This window comes from Buteo buteo, chromosome 10, assembly GCF_964188355.1.
Source record: "Buteo buteo chromosome 10, bButBut1.hap1.1, whole genome shotgun sequence".
In the NCBI taxonomy this organism is placed as follows: domain Eukaryota; kingdom Metazoa; phylum Chordata; class Aves; order Accipitriformes; family Accipitridae; genus Buteo; species Buteo buteo.
The window spans coordinates 6,719,413-6,739,055 of NC_134180.1; the positions used below are offsets into that span (position 1 = coordinate 6,719,413).

Below are 19,643 nucleotides of genomic sequence, written 5' to 3' on the forward strand. Positions count from 1 at the left end.
AAACCCACAGACAGAGGAGGACAGCGGAGCAAGCAAGCGTGGCCCTGTTTTTTCTGTCTTGCTGAAGCAGGCTGGCCCAGACCCTGGCCCCAGCATGAGGCCCCAGTGTCTTTACGCCTGACCCCACGCTGTGTGACTGGTCTCGTGCAAAGCCACGGCTGCCCAAGGAAGCAGGTCGATGGTTATTTCTTCAAGGGCCCCAAATGAAAACATCACCAGGTCTGGGAAAAAGGGAATCTAATAGCCCCATGACAGGCAACGGAGCATCTCTGCGCCTGGAGCTGTGGGTGCAAAAAACCTGTCCCCCCCAGCCCCCATGGAAATCATGCCCTTGTGTGCTGATCCGAGCCTCCGTGAGGTCTGGGCAGCGCTTTGTGCCAGGCACTAGCAGCGAGGGCATGGTGGCATGATGGGTCAAGTCAAGCCACGGATAGGGTGGTGGGAGGTTTACGGTCTGGGCTGCCCCCATGCTCGATCTAGGGAGTCCTTCTTCTCGGTTTTGGGGGATGCCGGAGCTCGGCAGGACGGAGGGAGGCAGCGCACCCATCGCGCCCTTTGAGGACAACCGCCGTCACCCCCGGTTCTGGGGCGGCGGGGGGCTCCCCTCGCCCGGGTACCGCTCCCCGGGGGATGCTCCGTGCCCAAGGGCGGGTTGGGGGGTGACCCCGGGCGGGTGGTCCCGGTCGGGGCCGCCGGTCTGTGCCCACCGGCGGCCGCAGCCCCGCTCGGCGGGGGCGCAGCACCACCGCGTGGCACCGCAGCCCCGTAAAATTCTTTGCAATTAAAATGCTTCGTACTGGGGGGCAGAGAGCCAGCGCTGAGCCTGCCCGAGACCCTCGCCGGGCTGAAGAGTCCCAGTTCGCCCGGTCTTTCCCTGCGGGAGAGATGCTGCGGTCCCTTCACCATCGCGGTGGTCCTGCGCCGGACTCTCTCCAGTATGTCCATGTCTCTCTTGTACTGGGCAGCCCCAAACTGGACACAGCACCCCAGGTGTGGTCTCGCCAGTGCTGAGCAGAGGGGAAGGATCACCTCCCTCAACCTGCTGGCAGCATTCCCCCTAATACAGGCCAGGACACCGTCAGCCACCTTTGCTGCCAGGGCGCGTTGCCGGCTCACGTTCAACTTGGTGTCCGCCAGCCCTCTCGGGGTATTTTCTGCCAAGCTGTTTTCCAGCTGGGTGGCCCCCAGCCTGTACTGGGGTGGGGGGGTTGTTGCTCCCCAGGTGCAGGGCTTTGCAGTCCCCTGTGTTGAACTGCGTGAGGCCCCTGCCAGCCCATTTCTCCAGCCTGTCTCTGGATGGCAGCACGACCGTCTGGCATGTCAGCCGCTCCTGCCAGTCTTGTATCAGTGGTGAGGGTGACAAGGACACACACCTGTGCAGGACACACCCCAGCTAACGTAGGGCCAAAAGCTGAGGGATACCTAGCATCCTCAGCGGGACACGTCATCTTCCTTGTTGTCTGGCCCGGAGGTGAGCAAGGTGAGCTAGAGGTTGTGGTTGATCCTCGCACACTCCTGGTACGTGCTGTAGCTCTTCCCAGCACCTCCCTGTGGCCCCAGCTCCTGTGGCTTTGGTCCCCTGGCCTTGGGTGCCAGCACCACATCCTGTTGAGAGAGACCAAAGCTGCAAGAGGCAGGTCTCCTTATTAGCATTCCCATGCTGAATTTTTGCAAGGCACTATAAGCTAGTCCAGCTGTGCCTTCTAGAGGTCATACATAGAAAGAGGCTGGTGGAGGATGCCATCATGTCCCTGGGCTCTACATCTCTGTGCCTGCTGCCAACAGCAGCCAAGGGCTCATGAAGGCAATGCTTCTGTACCTGCCAAGGGCCAGCAGAGAGATACCTGAGCATTTGAAGCGAGAGGTGGACTCAACAGATGCCACTGATCTGGGGACGGCTCATGGTCGGACAGCGGGAGGCCACACAGCCTGGCGAGGGGCCGCAGCAAGGGGTGACAGTCCCTCATGCGTCAGCTCCACCGCACAGGTTTGCCGCAGGTGCCCAGGGTGAGGGGAGCTCCCTCCTACCTCCATCCGCTGAAGGAGGAAATCCATCTCATGGAGCAAATAGGCTAGACGGGAAAGCGCGTGACGTGACCCTGAGTAGCACAGCAATTTGAGAGATTTCCCTACTGACCTCAACAGTGACACTTGTGTTTACGCCTGTGAGTCAAACATCGGTGAACAGGCACATGCCTTGGAAATCATGTTTTTCTGAGGCCGTCCAACCCATGTCACCTGCGAGAGGCACGCCTGCATCAAACCTGATCTATCAGCATCTCTCCTTCAGAAAGCCCCAGGCAGACAGAGGAGGTCTGTCCCAGCCAGAAGAGGAGACAAATTTAAAAATATGTCTTAAAAATAATAACAATAAAACTTTAAAAGGGTGTTTTTTAAGACCTGGAGCAGGCCAGGAGAGTTGTGCTGTGTCAGATGGGCTAGCTGGCTGGGATAAGTCCCAGGCTTTCCTAGGCAGGTCTGTTCAACTTGGTAAGGGCTTATGAGAGCAGCTTAAAGCTGGGTTTAGGAGAACTTGTGCCAAGCTGAGCTGCGTAGGCAATAAGTACAAAGCTCAGGACAGGCTACTGTAGTGCAAGAAAAGTGAGACTTCATGCAAGTTTTGCCTTATATTATGCTGAAATTCATGGCTTCCTATTCCCATTCACCATGCAGTGCCAGACCCTGTGGCCTGGTAGTTTCCCATCGGTGTCAGAGACTTTTTGGACCTGTCTAGGGTTTTCTGCACACTGTGGGTGCCTGTCCTGTGCTGGCATTGGTGCCTGTGGGGCGCAGGCAGTACGGCTGCCACGGCAGCCTGGGAGACCCTGCAGCCCTGCTCTTCATCCATGGGATCCCCCTGCCCTGTGGTTACCCCATGTGTGGCACGGCCGGGAAAACAGGTCTGGCTAGGAACCCAGCTTTGAGCAAGACAAAAGGTGACAAAAAAAGCCAGAGGGTAACAGAGGGGAGTGTCCATCCCCCTGACCCCCAGCTCATACGCAGTGCCACCTTCCGCAGCACAGGGGTGCAGCTATACACATCCTGCCTTCCTGAGATGCCAGCTCTTTGTACCCATCCCCACCACACACGGTAATTAAACCTGGCTGAGCCCCTGTGATCAAGGAGAGGTTCCACCTCGCTGTGTTTCAAAATATAAATCCCCTTGAGCATGCACATCACAGCACAACATGCCCTCTCTGTTGCCTGGGGCTGCGCAAGACCATCCCTGGGTTTTGAGGCCACTTAGCCAATGCCAATGCCCTGCCGCATCGGCACGCTTCCAGCACACCCACACACTGCCGTGGCCGCTCCGTCAGTACCCAAACACACACGGATATGAGCCGCCCCTTGGCTTCTGGGCCATTTCAGGAGGATGAGCATGTCCCCCCTTGCCCCTTTCATGTCTGCACATCCTACGCTTTGGTGGGATGCTGTGACGGGAAGGGATGCGCAGTGGGTTCACCCCAGCAGCAGCATCCCCAGGTGCCACACGCACGTGCTCACACCACCCTTCACACGGGGACTCCATGAGGACCCGTCTGCGCCCACGTGCATCGCACAAGCTGTCACGAAAACCTGGCATGGTCACAAAAAGCAGCCCCTCTAGAGATGAACTTTCAGCTGAAAACACAAAATAGGCGTTTTTAGAAAAAAAACATCATCTAACAAGCTGGTGCAGAAGGTCAGCAATCTCTCCGCGCAGCCCTGAGTGTAGCATCTTGCACTGACACTTTCTCACCTCCCCTGGACCCCCTCCCCGGCTGACCCAGCTGCACCCTGCAAAGACGGGCTGGGGACAAGCGGGGTCCACAGGGGAAGGAGGGCCTTGGGGAGGGTATGGTACTGCTCACACCTGGGCGAAGTAAGGAGGCAAAACCTTCTGTTTCAATCTCCCAGACAGAAAACCCCACTAGAATTTCCTGGGGAAACCTCCAACTCGGACAAAAGTGAGTCTCTGAGGACTGGTTGGCTTCAGTTGTTTTGGCTCCAGGGAAACCAGCCTGGCTCTCCTGCACAATTCCCAGCTGCTCTGGCTCCCGCCTTGGGATGTCCCTCTCGTTAATACCCTGCTCTGCTCTCTCCTGAGCCGAACCGTGAACCTGAGTGGTCAGGGGACCTGGGCTGTGCAGGGAAACCTGGGCAGAGGTTTCACACCCTGGCCAGCTCCTGCAGAAGCTGCTGGTGGTCGGCATTTGGCAATGCCGGCAAAGCGAGCATGGGTAAGGTCCGGGATGGACTGCCTGTCCTGCTCCAAGCAGCGCTTTCGTGTTGTCCAGGACACTGTGGTTGGGCCACAGCTCACATACCGGTGCTCTGCTAAACACCGCAAAGGCCGACCTTTGTCTTGCAGCAATCATGTCGCTGCCGAGAGTCACGCATCACGTGTCAGAGAGATGTGGGCACAGTCAAGAGGAAAAGGTGAGGAGAAAATAGGGATTAGCAAGGGCTGATAAAGGTATGACCTCTCCCTGGCAGAGGTCTGGGTCACAAGGAGTGTTGGCAGGTCCTGTTGCAACTAATTACAAAGCTCAGCTCGTCAAGCAGCGAGCAGTGAGCATCAGCCCTATCTGCAGCATTCAGGGAAGGTGATTGAAATGGTAGGGTGGATGTGCTGGGGCAAGTCTCTCTAGCCACTACGTGCCAGCAGCGCCCGCCGGTGAGGTGTCCCTGGCAGGATGTCTGGAGATGGAACCAGCCCCAGCATCACCAAACCAGCCCCAGTATCACCAAACCTGTCCTGACACGCTCCCTGTTTGTCCTGGAATAACAAAAGGAGCTCGCTCCACCGCAGACAGTGCCCACGCCTCGCTGAGGATCCTGCGGGCTCATGGAGGACGTAAGGGACATTTGGGAAGACACCTCCATCCCACCAGCTTCTCATTCCACCACCTTGACTGCGTGCTCAGCCTTCTCCCCTATATCCTCACCAACACTGCTGCTCTACACCCCAACAGCGTTGTCCTCGAGTCTGGGAAGAGAAACCCGGCTCTCAGTCTCCACGGTCGGAGAACGATGGTGCGCACCGAGGAGCAACATCTCCTGCAGGGTACGTCCCACCCTCATGGTCCCTTCTCACTAAATGCTGTGCCCGGGACCTCAGCTGCCCCGGCAGGAGCCACCAAACCTGCCAAGGGCTTTGTTGATGAAGGAAGTGCCGAGGGCCATCACCACGTGGTTGGGAGGAAACCGCTGGTGCCCACGGGACTGAGGCAGCTCTCTGGCATCCAGCGAGAGCTTCCTGCCAGGTCGGCACGCTGCCAGGTGGTTCACCAGCCCAAGGGCTGCATTTCAGAAAGGCAAAAGTTCTGTCCCAATGTCTGCTACGGGAGCCAAACTAGGCACTGCTCGTGTGAGTGGCTGGGTCTCCCACAGCCAGGGGACCTCTGTCGACTTCTGGTCCCACTGCAAATGGCAGAGGGGTCTCCGAAAGGCCCACTCTGGGAGAGGGAAGCTGCCAAAGCACCCACCCCATGCACAGCAGGGAGCTCCACCGCAGATGTCCCCATGGCCAAGCATCCCAGGGGCTACGCTACCCTGGCACATCTTCCCCCTTGGAGAGAGCTCGCCCTACAGGAGATGTTTGGGCATGAGGATGGACCTCTTATCTCAGGTGTGAACTGCAAGGCCAGCACATAAGACCCCTGGATACAGAAGCCTCAGGGCACAAAAGGAGAGCAGGAGAGCCCAAGGACATGACCAGCACTGTGGGGCCCTGCAGGGAACAGAAAGGTGCTTTATTAGTGCTGGTGCCAGTCCTGCTCCAAGAGGACATCCCCGACAAGGGACCTCCAGAAGGCCATGTCATCAACACTCCAGTGAGTCTATAACAAAACATCTGGAGACACAACCTACTGCCTGTATACAGAGACATGCCCAAAATGCCCATTGCTCCCGCCAATCCAACTTCCCTCACCTTAGATCTGGTGTTCCCTTCCAGCCTAAACATGAGGCAATGTGTGTGCTACAGCCTCCTCTCCATAACTTCACTCACCCCAATCTCTGCCATTGCCTGGCCACTAGCCCAGAGGTGGAGACATCCTCACAGCTGCCCTCCAACCCTTTCTGTTCACCAACAACTCTGCTATCGCATGGACCCAAGTGGTGCCCCCCCCAGCGTGTTCTGTCCACTCCCATCCACACAGCCCAGACCCAGACGACAACATGTCCCTCTTCAGACAAGAATGCCTATCATGAGCTGTCTGGGGAGCTGCTGGGCACAGCACGAATAGCCTGAGTCAACTCAAGAGCTGCCCAAGGCCAAGGAAGCCATGACCTGCTGAAAGGTATCCAGGGAATTCAAGGCAGGGATGTGATGCAGGTCTCCTGACCCCTAAGCTGTGGCAGCTGCTGACAGACAGAGCGTGGGGAGGTAGTGTGAGGATCTGCTCCGCTCCTGAGTGGTGTTACTGCATTTTAAGGCCATTAATAAATCACTGGTGCCTGGAGGCCATGCAGCACGTGTTCCTGAGCTCTGCAGGGCTGGCAGGTGCAGAGCAGCATCCCTGCAGCCTCCGTGAGCCGCTGCTTGGAAATGACTTATCCAAACCATCTCAGCAGGTCTGGGTTTTGCTGGCTTACCATGGATGAGCCACCATCTGTTCAGATGACAAGGACATGAGATATTGCTGCACCTGCCTTGTGTTTCCCAGAGAGGTGCAAGGCCACAGTGACTCATGGAGCTACTTCAGAGGTGAATCTCAGGAGGGGCGAGCATGCCTAGGTCTCCAGAGCTGAATATGATGCTCAAAAGCGTGGCTGTCCTCTCAGCCCTGTCCCACACAGCCACTTGTAGAGACGGGCTAGATCCCCCCCACCCTGAGGCCACTGCTGTCCCTTGGGGGTGAGACTGTGTTCAGCCTGTGATGCTCAGCTGGGGGTGGCACGACGTGCTGTCTCGCTGCTGTGGTACCAAAGGAGGATTATGGGGGCTCTCTCCATGCAGCCAGCCCTGGAGGGGGCCCTGAACATCCTGCCACCTCCTCTCTGCCTGACTCCCACATTCCTCCCACTGTCACTGCCCTGGAGGAGCAGACGTAGGTTCTTCCAGGGGATGCTGAACCAAACTGAACCGACCAAAGCTTCTGCTGAGACAGATGGAAACGAAGAGCAGGGCAGGACCGGAGCAGTGCCTCCCCCATGCACCCTGAGGCCATCTTTGTCTTTAGTAGCTTCTCTTTCAAGAAAGAGGATCCTACATAAGCGTTCAGCATCTGCACTGCCTTGCAGCAAGACCTTGCACAGCTTGATCCCAGGCTGGGGATCCAGCCACCTCCTCCTCCTTGCTTTGCTTGAGGCAGTTTTAAGGGAGAAATGAATGCACAGCGATCAGTTCAGCTACTTTGCCTCAATATGAATGTCAGCCAGCCCTGGTCATTCATCTGCCTGCCCTGTAGTCTCTCCTGCTAGCACTTTGGTTTGATGCAAATCCTTGCATCTGCAAGAGGGTTTCTGGCAGGGCAGCCTTCCCAGGCTTCTCTCACTGAACACCAATGCCAAAAATGTTAATTACAGCACCGCAGCCTCTTCAAGCTCTGCTCTTACACAGGAGCATCTATTGATGAGCTAGATAAAGGATTTACTACTCATTCTGATTCTTCTCACAAGCTGTTCCTTAACTCCACCAGTTCCCCTGGTGGAGGTTTCCCCTTTGGGCACAGCTCTGTGTTTTGCAAAGCAACACTGAAAAGCCTCCCCGACCCTGTAGGTGGTCTTGGTTCTCTTTGGGCTTTCCCATTTCCTTGGCCATGTGGCACACATCTGCCCCGAGCCTCCGGCATCTCATCCTTCAAGGAATTCAGCCTTACCCTCCCCTGGGAAGCTGCAAAGCGGGGTGGTATGTGGAAGCAGCCCCTGGACAGGGCCTGGGAGGGCTGTGGGGTCTTTATCCCTGGAGACTTCAGAACTTACCTGGACACATCCCTGAGCTGCCTGGTCCACCTGTGAGGCCATTGCTGCTCAGAGCAGAGCTGCCTGGAAGTGTGAGAGCTCCCTCCTAGCCCAAAGCTTCCTGGGGCTCCACAGTTTGCCCATGCTGGGCAAAACCCAGCTGGATCCATGCCTCCCTTGGTTTTTCCCTGCCAGACTCATCACGCTCCTGCAACACTCCCAGAGGAGTTTCTGTTCCCTGTTTCTCACCCAGCTCTTCAGAGCTACATCTCTCCCCTCCAGCCCCTCTGGGCAGCTCCTCTCCGAGCGCTTTCAACATCAAAGTTGCCATTCAACGGTTAACCATGGATGTTTCAACACAAGCTGGCTGTATCACATCCACCCCTGTTTACAGGGGCACACGCTGGTCCTTGTTGTTTCCTTCAATCCCATTGCCTTCTCCTCCTGGAGGGGAAAAGGTCACCCAGCTGCGGGGATTTCAGCCCTGCCACACTGATTTCAAGCTTTCTCCAACCTTGGCCACGGCTCGCGCTGGAGTTCCCACCCACGCTCCTGTTATCTGTACCCTCCATAGCTGAAAGCAGGCTGAGCTGTAAAGCAATGCAGGACTCGGACTGTGTTTGGAGCAAGGCAAGGCACTGGCCCATGAAGATAAGAAACAGGTGACTTGGGACGATGCATGATGATTAGATATTAGATTGCACAGCCTGACTGCACAGGACGTCATAGAGCAACCGCGATGAGTTTTCACACTCGGGACCTGCCCTAGAACGTCTCCGGAAAGCTCCGTACCCGAGGATCGCAAACAGAAAACTCCTGTCTTGGCACTGACTCACAGTTGCCACTGCCGGCTCTTCCCCCATCCCATGCCTGGCATTTCTCACTGCCCTGCGTCACCCCCGGCTCTGACATGAGGCCCCACGCTCTGGGCAGGACCTGTTTTCATTGCACAAAGGGCTCGACAGCTCCACGTGCACGACCTCAATGGAGGCACCTGACTCATGCGATGGCATCAGCGGTGTCTCCGCTACCTTAGCGAGCGAAGACGAGGGGACGGGAGCGCGTTGGGAAGAGGTTGACAGATGCACGTACCTGCCTGCTCTCCTTGACCTAGTTGCCATTTCTCCACTACTGCTTTCATGCCTGGATGCGCCTGCTGGCCAAAAGGGATTAGCTAGGGGATTAAGCTCCATGCATAGGCATCTGTTAGCCAAGAGCAGGGCACGAGGAGCCATCCCTCCCTGCAGACCGGCAGCTCCAGATCATCAGCCAGGTCTGCTCACAGTCACCTGGGTGGTGGGCAGCCAAACCCCTCAGGCCAGATTTACCAGGCAAAGTTCACAGAGGGCAACAAACAACTGAGCCACCTCCTGCCCTTTGGGCAGTCTCCATTTTGAGGCACCAGGTCCTACCTGTCTTTCAGGATGAAGGACAAAAGCTGAGAGGTGGTTATGGCTCCCATCCCACAGAACAGTCCCATCCTTTGGACGCAGAGACGTCCAACTTCTCAACATGGAGGCAAGGAGCAGAAGGTGAGGTTGAGCACGGCCAAGTTTCCTTCTACAGAAGGGCATGGACAATGATGCCTGGGGTCACAAAAGAAGGCAGAAATCCTTATAGAGCAGTGACAAGTGCTGTAGGACACTAGAGAACCTCCTCCAAGTGAAGAGCAGTCTTCTGGAGACACCTGGGCTTATTGTGCATCTCCAGCTCCATGCACCACCAAACTCATGGGAAATCACTAGTTTTATCCCATCTTTCCAGGTTGTCCCATCTCTCCAGAGCTCAGATTATGCTTTAGTACCTTTTGTTCCTACTTCATGGAACTCTGTTCGAGCAGGAAGCTGAGCTAGAGATCTCTGGAGGCCACTTTGCATCCACAACCAACCCCAACCCCAACCACATGCTGCGGCAGATCCCCCACAACTCCCGAATCCCACGTTTGCATCTCCCAGGATGTAACATACATTGCAGTGCACCAGCTGCCTTCACAGCAACCAAGCAGGTGAAACTAAACCATGCAGCAGGCTGCACTCAGACACAACAGGAAAAAACCACACTTTTTCTCTAACCCTGAGCCCCAAATGCTTAAGGGAGAGCTACAAAGTGCTTTTTAGATGAGCCCAGAAACCCATTCATAGCTCTGCTTGACGCCAGTGCCATGGATAACTCAATGACTGGTGGTGGTATATCATGCCTCTCTCCCCCCCAGCCTCTGCATGTTCCACAGGCTAAAAGCACTCGCCCCATCTCATCAGGCACAACATCCCCTGATAACTGGGCAAATTCAGCCCACAAGAGCACACTTGAAGAAAAAAACCTTATGGTCCTACCTATGGTCACCAATCTCTGCCCAGCCTAGATATTTGCCACTTTATTCCAGGCTTTAAAAAAAACCCTTGTGTATCAGAAAGCATTTATTTTTCCTAACTGTACTAGCTTATTCAAAGCTACCTCCTCTAGCACCTCCAGACCTTACTGCATTCAAGTCCTTGGACTGTCACATCTACAGTGCCAGAATGCAGCGGATACAGGACAATACAGGTCATCAGCTTGGTGTAAGAGCCCTGTCCTTCCCACCTCCCATTGTGTTGCACTCATTTCATGAAGGGTTGTGTCAGACTCTGTTTTGAGAAGCATTTGCTATTTCATTTCTCTCTCCCCAGCGATAAAATGAGGCAGGGGTGGTAGCAGAGAGCAGTCAGAGCACGGATAAGGAATGACTGAGTGCCTCTGGCTTTGGGGTAGCTGGGGAATCCTAAAGGTGGAGAGGGAGAATGATACCTACTACAGCCCACGGCAGAAGCACAGCAAAGTTCAAGATGCTCATCTAAACCCAATCAAGACGACATGCTTAATTACTCTCCAGAACAAGGAGCCAAATACCTCTGTAGGATGCTGTGGGGATCAAGTACACCAAGCTGAAGAGACAGCCAGCCACTGACTCCTTCCCTGTGGAGAAGAAACAGCTCAAGAAAGGGGGGGTGGGCTGCGGTGTCTGGCCCCCGGGGTGTTCAGGATGCAGCTGAACAAAGCCACAGCACCCAGATCCGGTGCTGGGACAGACTTCATTGCATTTAAATAAAGGTCCTCGTAAGCACACCCTGATCTACTTCAAACCCCCGAACAGCCCCAGCTCTAGCCGAGGGAAGCACCGCTCCTGGATGGCCAACTTCTCACTCTGTCCCAAAGTCAGGCCAAAAGAGAGCACAGTACATCCCCATCCACACTGGTAGCTCAGGTATTCACATGAGGGCTGAGCTGAGAGGTGCTGCTCAGCCCAAACTCAGGACGGAGCTATTTCCACAGCAGACACCCCCAGGCTAGCAGTACCCCTCTACTTTGCAGAGATGCTCAAAACCAACGGAGGGCGGGAAGAAAGAAGGAAAAAAATAAAAGCAAGACTCTAAATCTGTTGCTACAAGCCAACTCAATGAAGACTCTCTGCAGAGCCGGGATTCTCCCAGGCGCCAGCTCCGCGCTTCTGCAGTTTCCTACGCAGACCCCTGAGCCAACCCTCCCTGTGGGCACCCCAGCAGGACAGCCGCACCTCCAGAGCTCAGGGAGTCTCCGCCGCAGCCGGGGTGGTGCAGGGCTGAGCAGCACAGCCTCCCTCCTCACCTCACCTGGCTCCTGTCAGGCCCCAGGGAAGCGCCCGGGCACACTGTAATACTCCCTTACTAGGGAGCATTAAATCAGTAATTATGTGACACATCGGGGTGAGCAAGCACCAGGGACGTCTACGTTTGCCAAGTGCCGAAGGCTGGGAAATAGTCTCAGACGCCCCACAGGTGCTCAACACACAAAACCACACTGAAGTCTTCGGAAGTCACTCACGGCTTTCATTCACGGTTAACAGCTCTCCTGTGGCAGGAGAGAAGAGACCCTGCGCTCCCCAGGTATGCACAGGCTCCTTGTGCAAGGCAAGAAACCAACCTCCCTTCCAGCCCTCCGAGGCAAAAAGCATCCAGCTGTGGGAGTAAAAACACCACCGCAGCAAGGACAAGTCAGTTCCAGTCATTTATTCATTGCAGCATTTGAAGTACATCAGGTATTTGGTGAAGGTCCCTGGCTAGACAACAGGAAGTATACTTGGTACAGTGGATTTATATAAAAAGAGAGTTAAATAGATAAAATAACATGGTAACCTCTCACTCTTGCCACAAACAGAGCAGACTAGCCTCGAGCCCAGGTTAACGTCAACAGCTTCAGTCTTTCCAGGCAGTCGTGGTTACAACCTTTTTGGTCCTACACCCGAGGGACAGCAAGGCATCTGTCCTCACAGCTGAGGCAAGGGGTGCGCTTCTCAGGCCAGCTCGTCAGGAACTGGGCTTCAGACACTGTGCGGAACCTGACTTCCAGTAAGGTTCAATCTTGTTGAGCACATCTGGAAAGCTGGTCCCAGCTTTGGTGTACAAGTGTTAAGAGCAGCCTTTCTGAAGATGAACCTTCAAGTATTTCAGGATCAGCCACAGGTAATGCATTCGAGCCATCTAGAAAGACTGGTAGAGCCAAGACGCAGGGCAGCACCCCAGACTGTTGCCTTTCCTGCACTAAGCCAGATTTGAACCACACATTTTGAGGCTGTTCCTGAACTGTGCACAGTTCAGTCATGCTTTTGGAAGACACTGCTTTGCAACCACGTTAAGGCAGTCTCCACCTACCCTAGGCCTCCAGTTTTATGCCAGAAAAAAAATCCCATGCCAAAAAGACTAAGTATTTCTCTTCAGTTTTTACATTTCCATTTTCAGGAACCAGTCACCTTCTGTCAAGAAGGAAGATAGGATCTGAAGCCATGTGCCTGCAGAACAGCAGGCAACACAAGTAGCACCTGAATGAAGAAAGCCCATGTTACTGATATGAGACTGTTATCCCACTGAGACTGGCTTTCCTTAATCTAGGAGATCACTGTATCTCTCTAGAGTCTCCTTCTCCAGTTCCAACAGCTTTTGGTAAAACTTCTCAGCGGTTTCTTCGTCCACATCAAGCTGGAAGACAAGAAGAACAGCACTGTGAGACCATCACCTTGGTGGCAACCAGCACAGGGGTATAGGCAAGGTGCATCTCCAGAGCTTCTACATTTACAGAGAGGCAACTGAAGACACCTATCACCAGGGCACAAGCCAGAACGTATTTTGGGGAAGCATCATTACATACTCATCCTGTTCTAACCATCATCTCCACGGTCTTCCATACTCCAGCCTGAGCCAGGAGTTACTCTAGGAAACCTCGCAGCTAACCCCACATCCCTCCTTGCTGCTCAGCATTCAATACGCATCTTGTTTCCATTCCAGCCACAGGACACCCTTGGCACCAACTCTTTCATACAAGGCAGATGGCAGAACCCTAGCCAAGTCCCCTGCAGCAGGAGGCTGCCGCTCCATTTACCTTTCTGGGCTCCACGTAGCTCTTCCCCAGTCCAGAAGTACAGCTGTGGTATTTGACAAGTGCATCCAGGTGCTCAGGCTTCTGTTTGAACAGCCACACCTAGGAAGAACAGCACAAACGTGTACGAGTCTAGTGCACACTGTCCCAACCGAACCTGCGGTCAAGGACCCAGCTGCCATGGACACAGGAAAACACACCATGGGCACTTTCACCAAGCAGGGGAAGACCACTGACTGAGACAGAAGGAACAGTGTTTTTCCAAAATGATTTATTTTATGGGTACCTGATGAAGGTCATAAAGCATCACCTGGCAGATCAGCCCCGGTCACAGCCGGCCCCCCAGCACTCAGTGCTGTATGCTCCTTAGGGGTAAAATACAGCACCCACCCACCAGCCTTGCTGAGAGGCTCTTTGTTCAAGCCAGCAGGCTCTGGAAGAGCTACCCAGAAGGAAGGAATATTAAAATCAAGTCGTGAACTACTTACATGAGCTTCTGCTCCATTATACGGTGTCAGAGTGTAAGTTTTGGCAAAAAAACGGATCTGAGGGGAAAAGAAGTACGTGACAGAATCTGTATTGTGGCCCAAGGTTTCTTTGGCAAGCCCCCTGGAGCCCAGCCACACCAGATAATCTATCTACCAGAGGTAGAAATACTTCTCAAAGTTGACTACAGGTAACACTGCACCCTTACGACTAAAGCATCCCTTTATCACCACAAACTATTTTCTGGAGCCACCCACCAGAGCAGCAAGCCTCACTCCCTGCTCCCACACGGAGCTCACCCCCAAAGCAAGAGGCAACAGGCCACCCATATGCCTTGCGGGCACCTCTTCTCGAATGGTCTCAAGAGCACACACGGCAGGAGACTGAGAGGATCTGCAGTACTGCCAGTGTTGAGGACAACTGAGAAGGCAGTGCCAGGAGAAACGCGATCCGTCAGGACCAGCTGCTGTCAGCAGCTTAAGCAGAAAGGCCAATGTCGCAGCAAGAGCACCGAGGCTCAGAGCAGGCAGCCTTCAGGGACAGAACTGTAGTGAACCTGAAAAGCTGAAGCCCACAGGAAGAAAGGCAAGGGAAGTTTGGGGGAAGAGGCAATAGAGAGCAGGACTCTGTTTTCCAGAGGGATGGAAAGAAGAGAGCAGGAGATGCTGCCTTCTAGTGGGATGGAAAGAAGAACACTGAAAAATAGAGTCTGTTCTAGAAATGAACAGCATTTCAAAGCACAGAGGCCAAGTTCTGTCCTGAGCTCTGCTGCCACCAAAATGATAGGGTTTCACAAGCCCACAGCAGGCTGGCAAACCTTCTGAGGGGAGCCTTGACAAGCGCTAGAGCCAGGGTTCAGCCCTTCAGCCGTATGGACGGTGCAAAGCTCCAAACTCAGCTTGGAAATTGGGCCCCCAAGGTGCCGAAGGGAAGGTTTGCAGAGGGGCCAACCTGCCCAATGCAACAGAAGGAAGAGCTGTATAGCAGCATGGGTAGCAAGGAGCCAGAAGCACACTGCACGTGACTTGCAGTGAAGTATATCACAGCAGGGCGACCTCAACCCCAAACCAGCCAGGAGATCCACTTACCAACCACATGATGGGCATTAGCAGCTTCCAGAGAAAAACGGGCAAAATTCTGTAGGTCATGTTAGACATAACAAGACCAGGACAAACAACGCTGGAATACAGACCCTGCAGAGAAGAAACCGAATCAGTGAGCAAAGACAGAACAGTTAAAGAATGGCTCGTACTCCCTCCCTCCTAGTACTTCTCAGCAAGAAAATGAAGGTGAGTATAGGGACCAGTTAATAGTAGATGCTCTCCTCTCCGAAGTTACCAGAGCCAGAGGGTGATTAGATGTAGCGATTTCCAAGAGGTCTAAATTGGAAGTGTTCATGCTAAATCTGTGCCCATTGTAAGCCCGTGAGAGAGAAGGCGCAGCCTCCCAATGCATCACAACCTCGTGTTGCAGTCCACATGCAGCTCAGCAGCAGCAGCAGTCATCCCACAAATTACAGCCCGCTCAGATCAAAGGCTACCTCACTTTTAAAAGAGACAAAATCAGCCTTCTAGGACTAAAGCATTTTCTCCTGAATTATTTCAAAAGAGTGCATTTGCTATTGCTGGACTAGGGCCGCAGCTTGCCAACAAAATCCAGCAATCCCCTGTGACAGGGGAGGCATTTTGCTCATACATCTTAGTGTGACAAACTTAAGTAGCAGCACGGAGCCATCAGGAGAGACAGCAGAGCCTGCACCTCAAGCGCTTGCAGGCAAGGCAGCCTGAGCAGCCTTGTTCTGATAAGCAGGTACGCCTGAAAAGAGCAGCAGCTCTTTGCTCTTTAAGATCAGTTCTTTGGTCTAAAGAGACAGCTAGAGCTTGCAAGGTAGGGACCGCTCCTAAAATCTTCTGCTTTCAGAATTTTTTCTGACAAGAACGCCAGAAGCAGTCTCTGGCAGATTCTCCACCAGCACCAGCTGAAACTCAGCCATGTTTAGTTCTTACACGGGCATTAAGGAACTTATCATATTGCTATGAATGAATGCAACTAGGTAACAACAATGTAATGATAATTATAAATAGTAGGAGCTCATTAGGTTTCTTCAGACATGCAAACCCCATCATCACCTGCTTATTAAATTTCCTGTTCAGAACCACACTTGTCAGGTCAGTAGCATATTTGGAGGAACTGTATGATTCCCGTCCCTTGGCATGTTGATAGTCAGAAAGGCTGAAGGCAGACTCCCTGGCATTGCTGGAAGAGGTCCAGATGAGTCGTGAGGGCTTTTCGTTACCGCAGAGTAGACACTCAAGTTGACGAACCTGCAAAATAATTGTTAACTTATTTGACGCAGTAATTTTAAAGTCTTGCAGTATAGCTTTGCAGTTCTTAAAAGCCATAAGCTTATCTCAGCTTTCCTAGTCTTGGCCAATCTTCACTAGACTAGCCAGAAGCAGCCGCTGCTCAGGTATAATTTCTAGCCCAAGGTCCACCAGGAGCATTTACAAGCAACCACCATTCTCTTACGCAGCTCAGTTGAGCACCTCAGAATTTAATATAGCCAACTCTTGGTATTCACCCCGGACAGAGGGAACTACGTATGGCATACCTCCGTCCACTGACTAACTACAGTAACCTCAAGATTATATTAACCCTTGCAACAACAACTATCACCATTTATTGCTATTTTAACAAAGCCCAAGATCTTTGTCCCATCATTCCTTATCTGTCAGGCTCCCGCTTGCATCAGCATCCAAAACTGTAAGACAGAACTGCTTCATCTGTACCACCTGCACCCATCCCTACCCACATCAACCGCCAGACCAAGGGCTCAATCTTCATACGCAGTCTCACCAGGATAAAGTGCCCAAAGAGGTTGGTAGCAAACACCTCCTGCAGTCCATCTCCATTAAGCCTGTCCGTCTGGGTCATTATGCCTTCTGCAGTGGTCAGCATGTGAAGCACCTTCCTGGAAGCCAAAGACAGGAGTTAGAGAGGAACAGTGCCAGGAGGCCTCTATGTCTCCCCCACTTCGCTCCTTCAGAAGTAACCCCCACTTCACAGGCTCCAGACAGACTTTCTAGTTTCACCTTCAAGGGCTCCATTAATTCGTGGAAAAAAAGGCTGGAAAAAGTTCACAGAGTACCCAAGCCCCTTTATTTGCAGGTGTCTCAATACTGACTAGACCAGAGAAGACTTATCCCTTCCTTCACTTCACCACAGTAAAGTACCATTAAAAAAAAAAGAAAAAAAAGTCTTGCTCTTCCATTTCACATTCAAATAACAGAATCAAGCTCCAGCATGGAACTAAGCCCTAGGGTCATGCCTAATTCAGATAAGGCAAGCAGTCTAGCGTCTACATTCAACACCCCAACCACTGTATCAGACTCAATGCAAGTCACTTTGCTCCCTAGCGTAGCTTCCCCACGTTGCTTACGGAATAACGATGCTTATCCCCCACGGTGCTTATAGAACAGGCACCAACTATTAGTTTCACAAAATACCACGACCCGCAGCCGCGAGCGACTACAAAAACCTCCAGTGGACCCAAACCAACAGTAAGGAGACCCAGTAAGAGCAAACCACCTCCCCACCATCACACCAGTGCTTTCCACTCTGCCCCCAGTGCCAGGCACCGCAGCCTTTGGGTGAACCCTCGCCCCGCAGCAGGGATCAGAAGCGGCACAAGGTGCCTCGGAGCACCTCGGCGCTTCGCCCAGCTGCCAAGCCCACCCCACTCGAGGCCATGCATCCCACGGGGATGTGCTCCGTGTCACCCTGGGGAACGGGGACAGGGTCTTCAGCCCCGGACACGGGGACATGGCTTGGCCGCGGTGATGCTGCCAGCACCCCACGCTCCCTGCGAGCCGGGGACCAGCCCCTCGCCATCTCGTACCCGGTGAGGAGACCGTGCCAGAGCGTCTTGAAGTTCACGTGTGGGTTGGGCATGATCCCGGCGTTGAGGTAGACGAAATCCAGGCGCTGAAACCTGCGTGGGGTAAAGAGCACAGGGGTGGGTGAGGGGCACGGGCGGGGGGGGGGGGAGCCGGCGGGGCGGAGGAGGGAGATCCGATACCTGCAGCGGAGCTCACGGGCGACACGCAGGACGGAAACCAGGTTACCCAGGTCCACTTCCACGGTCGAGACCCGGGCGGCGGGGTGGGTGGCCAGGATGAGGTCTCGCGTGGCCTCGCTCTTCTGGACGTTGCGGCAGGCGATACAGAGGTGGATGCGGCCATCCTCCTCCAGCAGCCGCCGGCAGAGGGCCAGCCCCACGCCGCTGCCAACGGTACGGTGTCAGCTACAACGCTGGCGGGCTGGGGCGAGCCGGGGCGGGCCGGGCCGGGCTTGCCCCGGCCCGGCCCGCCCCGGCTCGCCCCAGCCCGCTCCGTTATCGTTCCTCGCTCGCCCTCCCGGTCCCCGCCGCTCACCTGCTGGCACCGGTCACCAGCACCACTCGCTCCATCCCGCGCTCCCGTGGCCGCCGCCGCCCCCCGCCCCCGCGGACTATAAGCGCGGCCCGCGCGTGACGCCCCGCCCCAGCCGCCCCGTCAACCGGGGACGCGCGAAAAGGGGCGGGGACGCCGCCCGCCGGTGGCGTGATGGTGAGCCGAGCGGAGGGGGCGGGGCGCGCTGGGACACGCCCCCATCCCGGGCACGCCCCCATGTGCGGGCCACGCCCCCGTGGTGCGGGTCACGCCCCTGTAGTGCAGGCCCCGCCTACTCCGCCGAGCTGCGCGGGTCCCCCCTGCCGGCCTGGCCTTGCCTTGCATTGCATTGCATTGCTTTGCCTTGCCTTGTTTTGCCTTGCCTTGCTTTGCCTTGCCTTACCTTGCCTTGCCTTGCCTTGCCTTGCCTTGCCTTGCCTTGCCTTGCCTTGCCTTGCCTTCCCTTACCTTGCCTTGCCTTGCCTTGCCTTACCTTGCCTTGCCTTCCCTTGCCTTGCCTTGCCTTGCCTTGCCTTCCCTTGCCTTGCCTTGCCTTACCTTGCCCTCCCTTGCCTTGCCTTGCCTTGCCTTCCCTTGCCTTCCCTTGCCTTCCCTTGCCTCCCCTTCCCTTGCCTCCCCTTCCCTTGCCTCCCCTTCCCTTGCCTCCCCTTCCCTTGCCTCCCCTTCCCTTGCCTCCCCTTCCCTTGCCTTCCCTTGCCTTCCCTTGCCTCCCCTTCCCTTGCCTCCCCTTCCCTTGCCTCCCCTTCCCTTGCCTCCCCTTCCCTTGCCTCCCCTTCCCTTGCCTCCCCTTCCCTTGCCTTGCCTCCCCTTCCCTTGCCTCCCCTTCCCTTGCCTCCCCTTGCCTTGCCTCCCCTTCCCTTGCCTCCCCTTCCCTTGCCTCCCCTTGCCTTGCCTCCCCTTCCCTTGCCTCCCCTTCCCTTGCCTCCCCTTCCCTTGCCTCCCCTTCCCTTGCCTCCCCTTCCCTTGCCTCCCCTTCCCTTGCCTTCCCTTGCCTTCCCTTGCCTCCCCTTCCCTTGCCTCCCCTTCCCTTGCCTCCCCTTCCCTTGCCTCCCCTTCCCTTGCCTCCCCTTCCCTTGCCTCCCCTTCCCTTGCCTCCCCTTCCCTTGCCTCCCCTTCCCTTGCCTCCCCTTCCCTTGCCTCGCCTCGCCTTGCCTCGCCTCGCCTTCCCTTGCCTCCCCTTCCCTTGCCTCCCCTTCCCTTGCCTTGCCTCCCCTTCCCTTGCCTCCCCTTCCCTTGCCTCCCCTTCCCTTGCCTCCCCTTCCCTTGCCTCCCCTTCCCTTGCCTCCCCTTCCCTTGCCTCCCCTTCCCTTGCCTCCCCTTCCCTTGCCTCCCCTTCCCTTGCCTCCCCTTCCCTTGCCTTCCCTTGCCTTGCCTTGCCTTGCCTTGCCTTGCCTTGCCTTGCCTTGCCTTGCCTTGCCTTCCCTTCCCTTCCCT

At 55.1% G+C, this 19,643-nt stretch overlaps 1 protein-coding gene across 1 annotated transcript; it reads right to left on the bottom strand.

Annotated features, from left to right (window-relative positions):
• Positions 1–11,894: 11,894 nt before the first annotated feature.
• On the bottom strand, positions 11,895–18,291 carry HSD17B7 (hydroxysteroid 17-beta dehydrogenase 7). Its single transcript, XM_075038369.1, has 9 exons — positions 18,192–18,291; positions 17,837–18,040; positions 17,657–17,749; positions 16,615–16,729; positions 15,888–16,082; positions 14,847–14,951; positions 13,761–13,817; positions 13,276–13,374; positions 11,895–12,875 (listed from the first exon to the last, which is right to left on the bottom strand). Exons 1-9 carry the CDS (start codon positions 18,224–18,226, stop codon positions 12,780–12,782), a joined length of 999 nt encoding a protein of 332 aa, XP_074894470.1. The 5' UTR covers positions 18,227–18,291; the 3' UTR covers positions 11,895–12,779.
• Between the last annotated feature and the right edge of the window lie 1,352 nt (positions 18,292–19,643).

Bases quoted from the DNA above. Each gene is read 5' to 3' on its own strand.
- HSD17B7 (XM_075038369.1), bottom strand. From the start codon at position 18,226: ATGGAGCGAGTGGTGCTGGTGACCGGTGCCAGCAG. The intron at 14,952-15,887 runs GTGATGATGGGG...TCTTCTCTGCAG, and splicing joins ACAGGAAATTTAATAAGCAG to GGTCTGTATTCCAGCGTTGT. The intron at 13,818-14,846 runs GTAAGTGGATCT...TTTTCCCCTCAG, and splicing joins TAATGCCCATCATGTGGTTG to ATCCGTTTTTTTGCCAAAAC.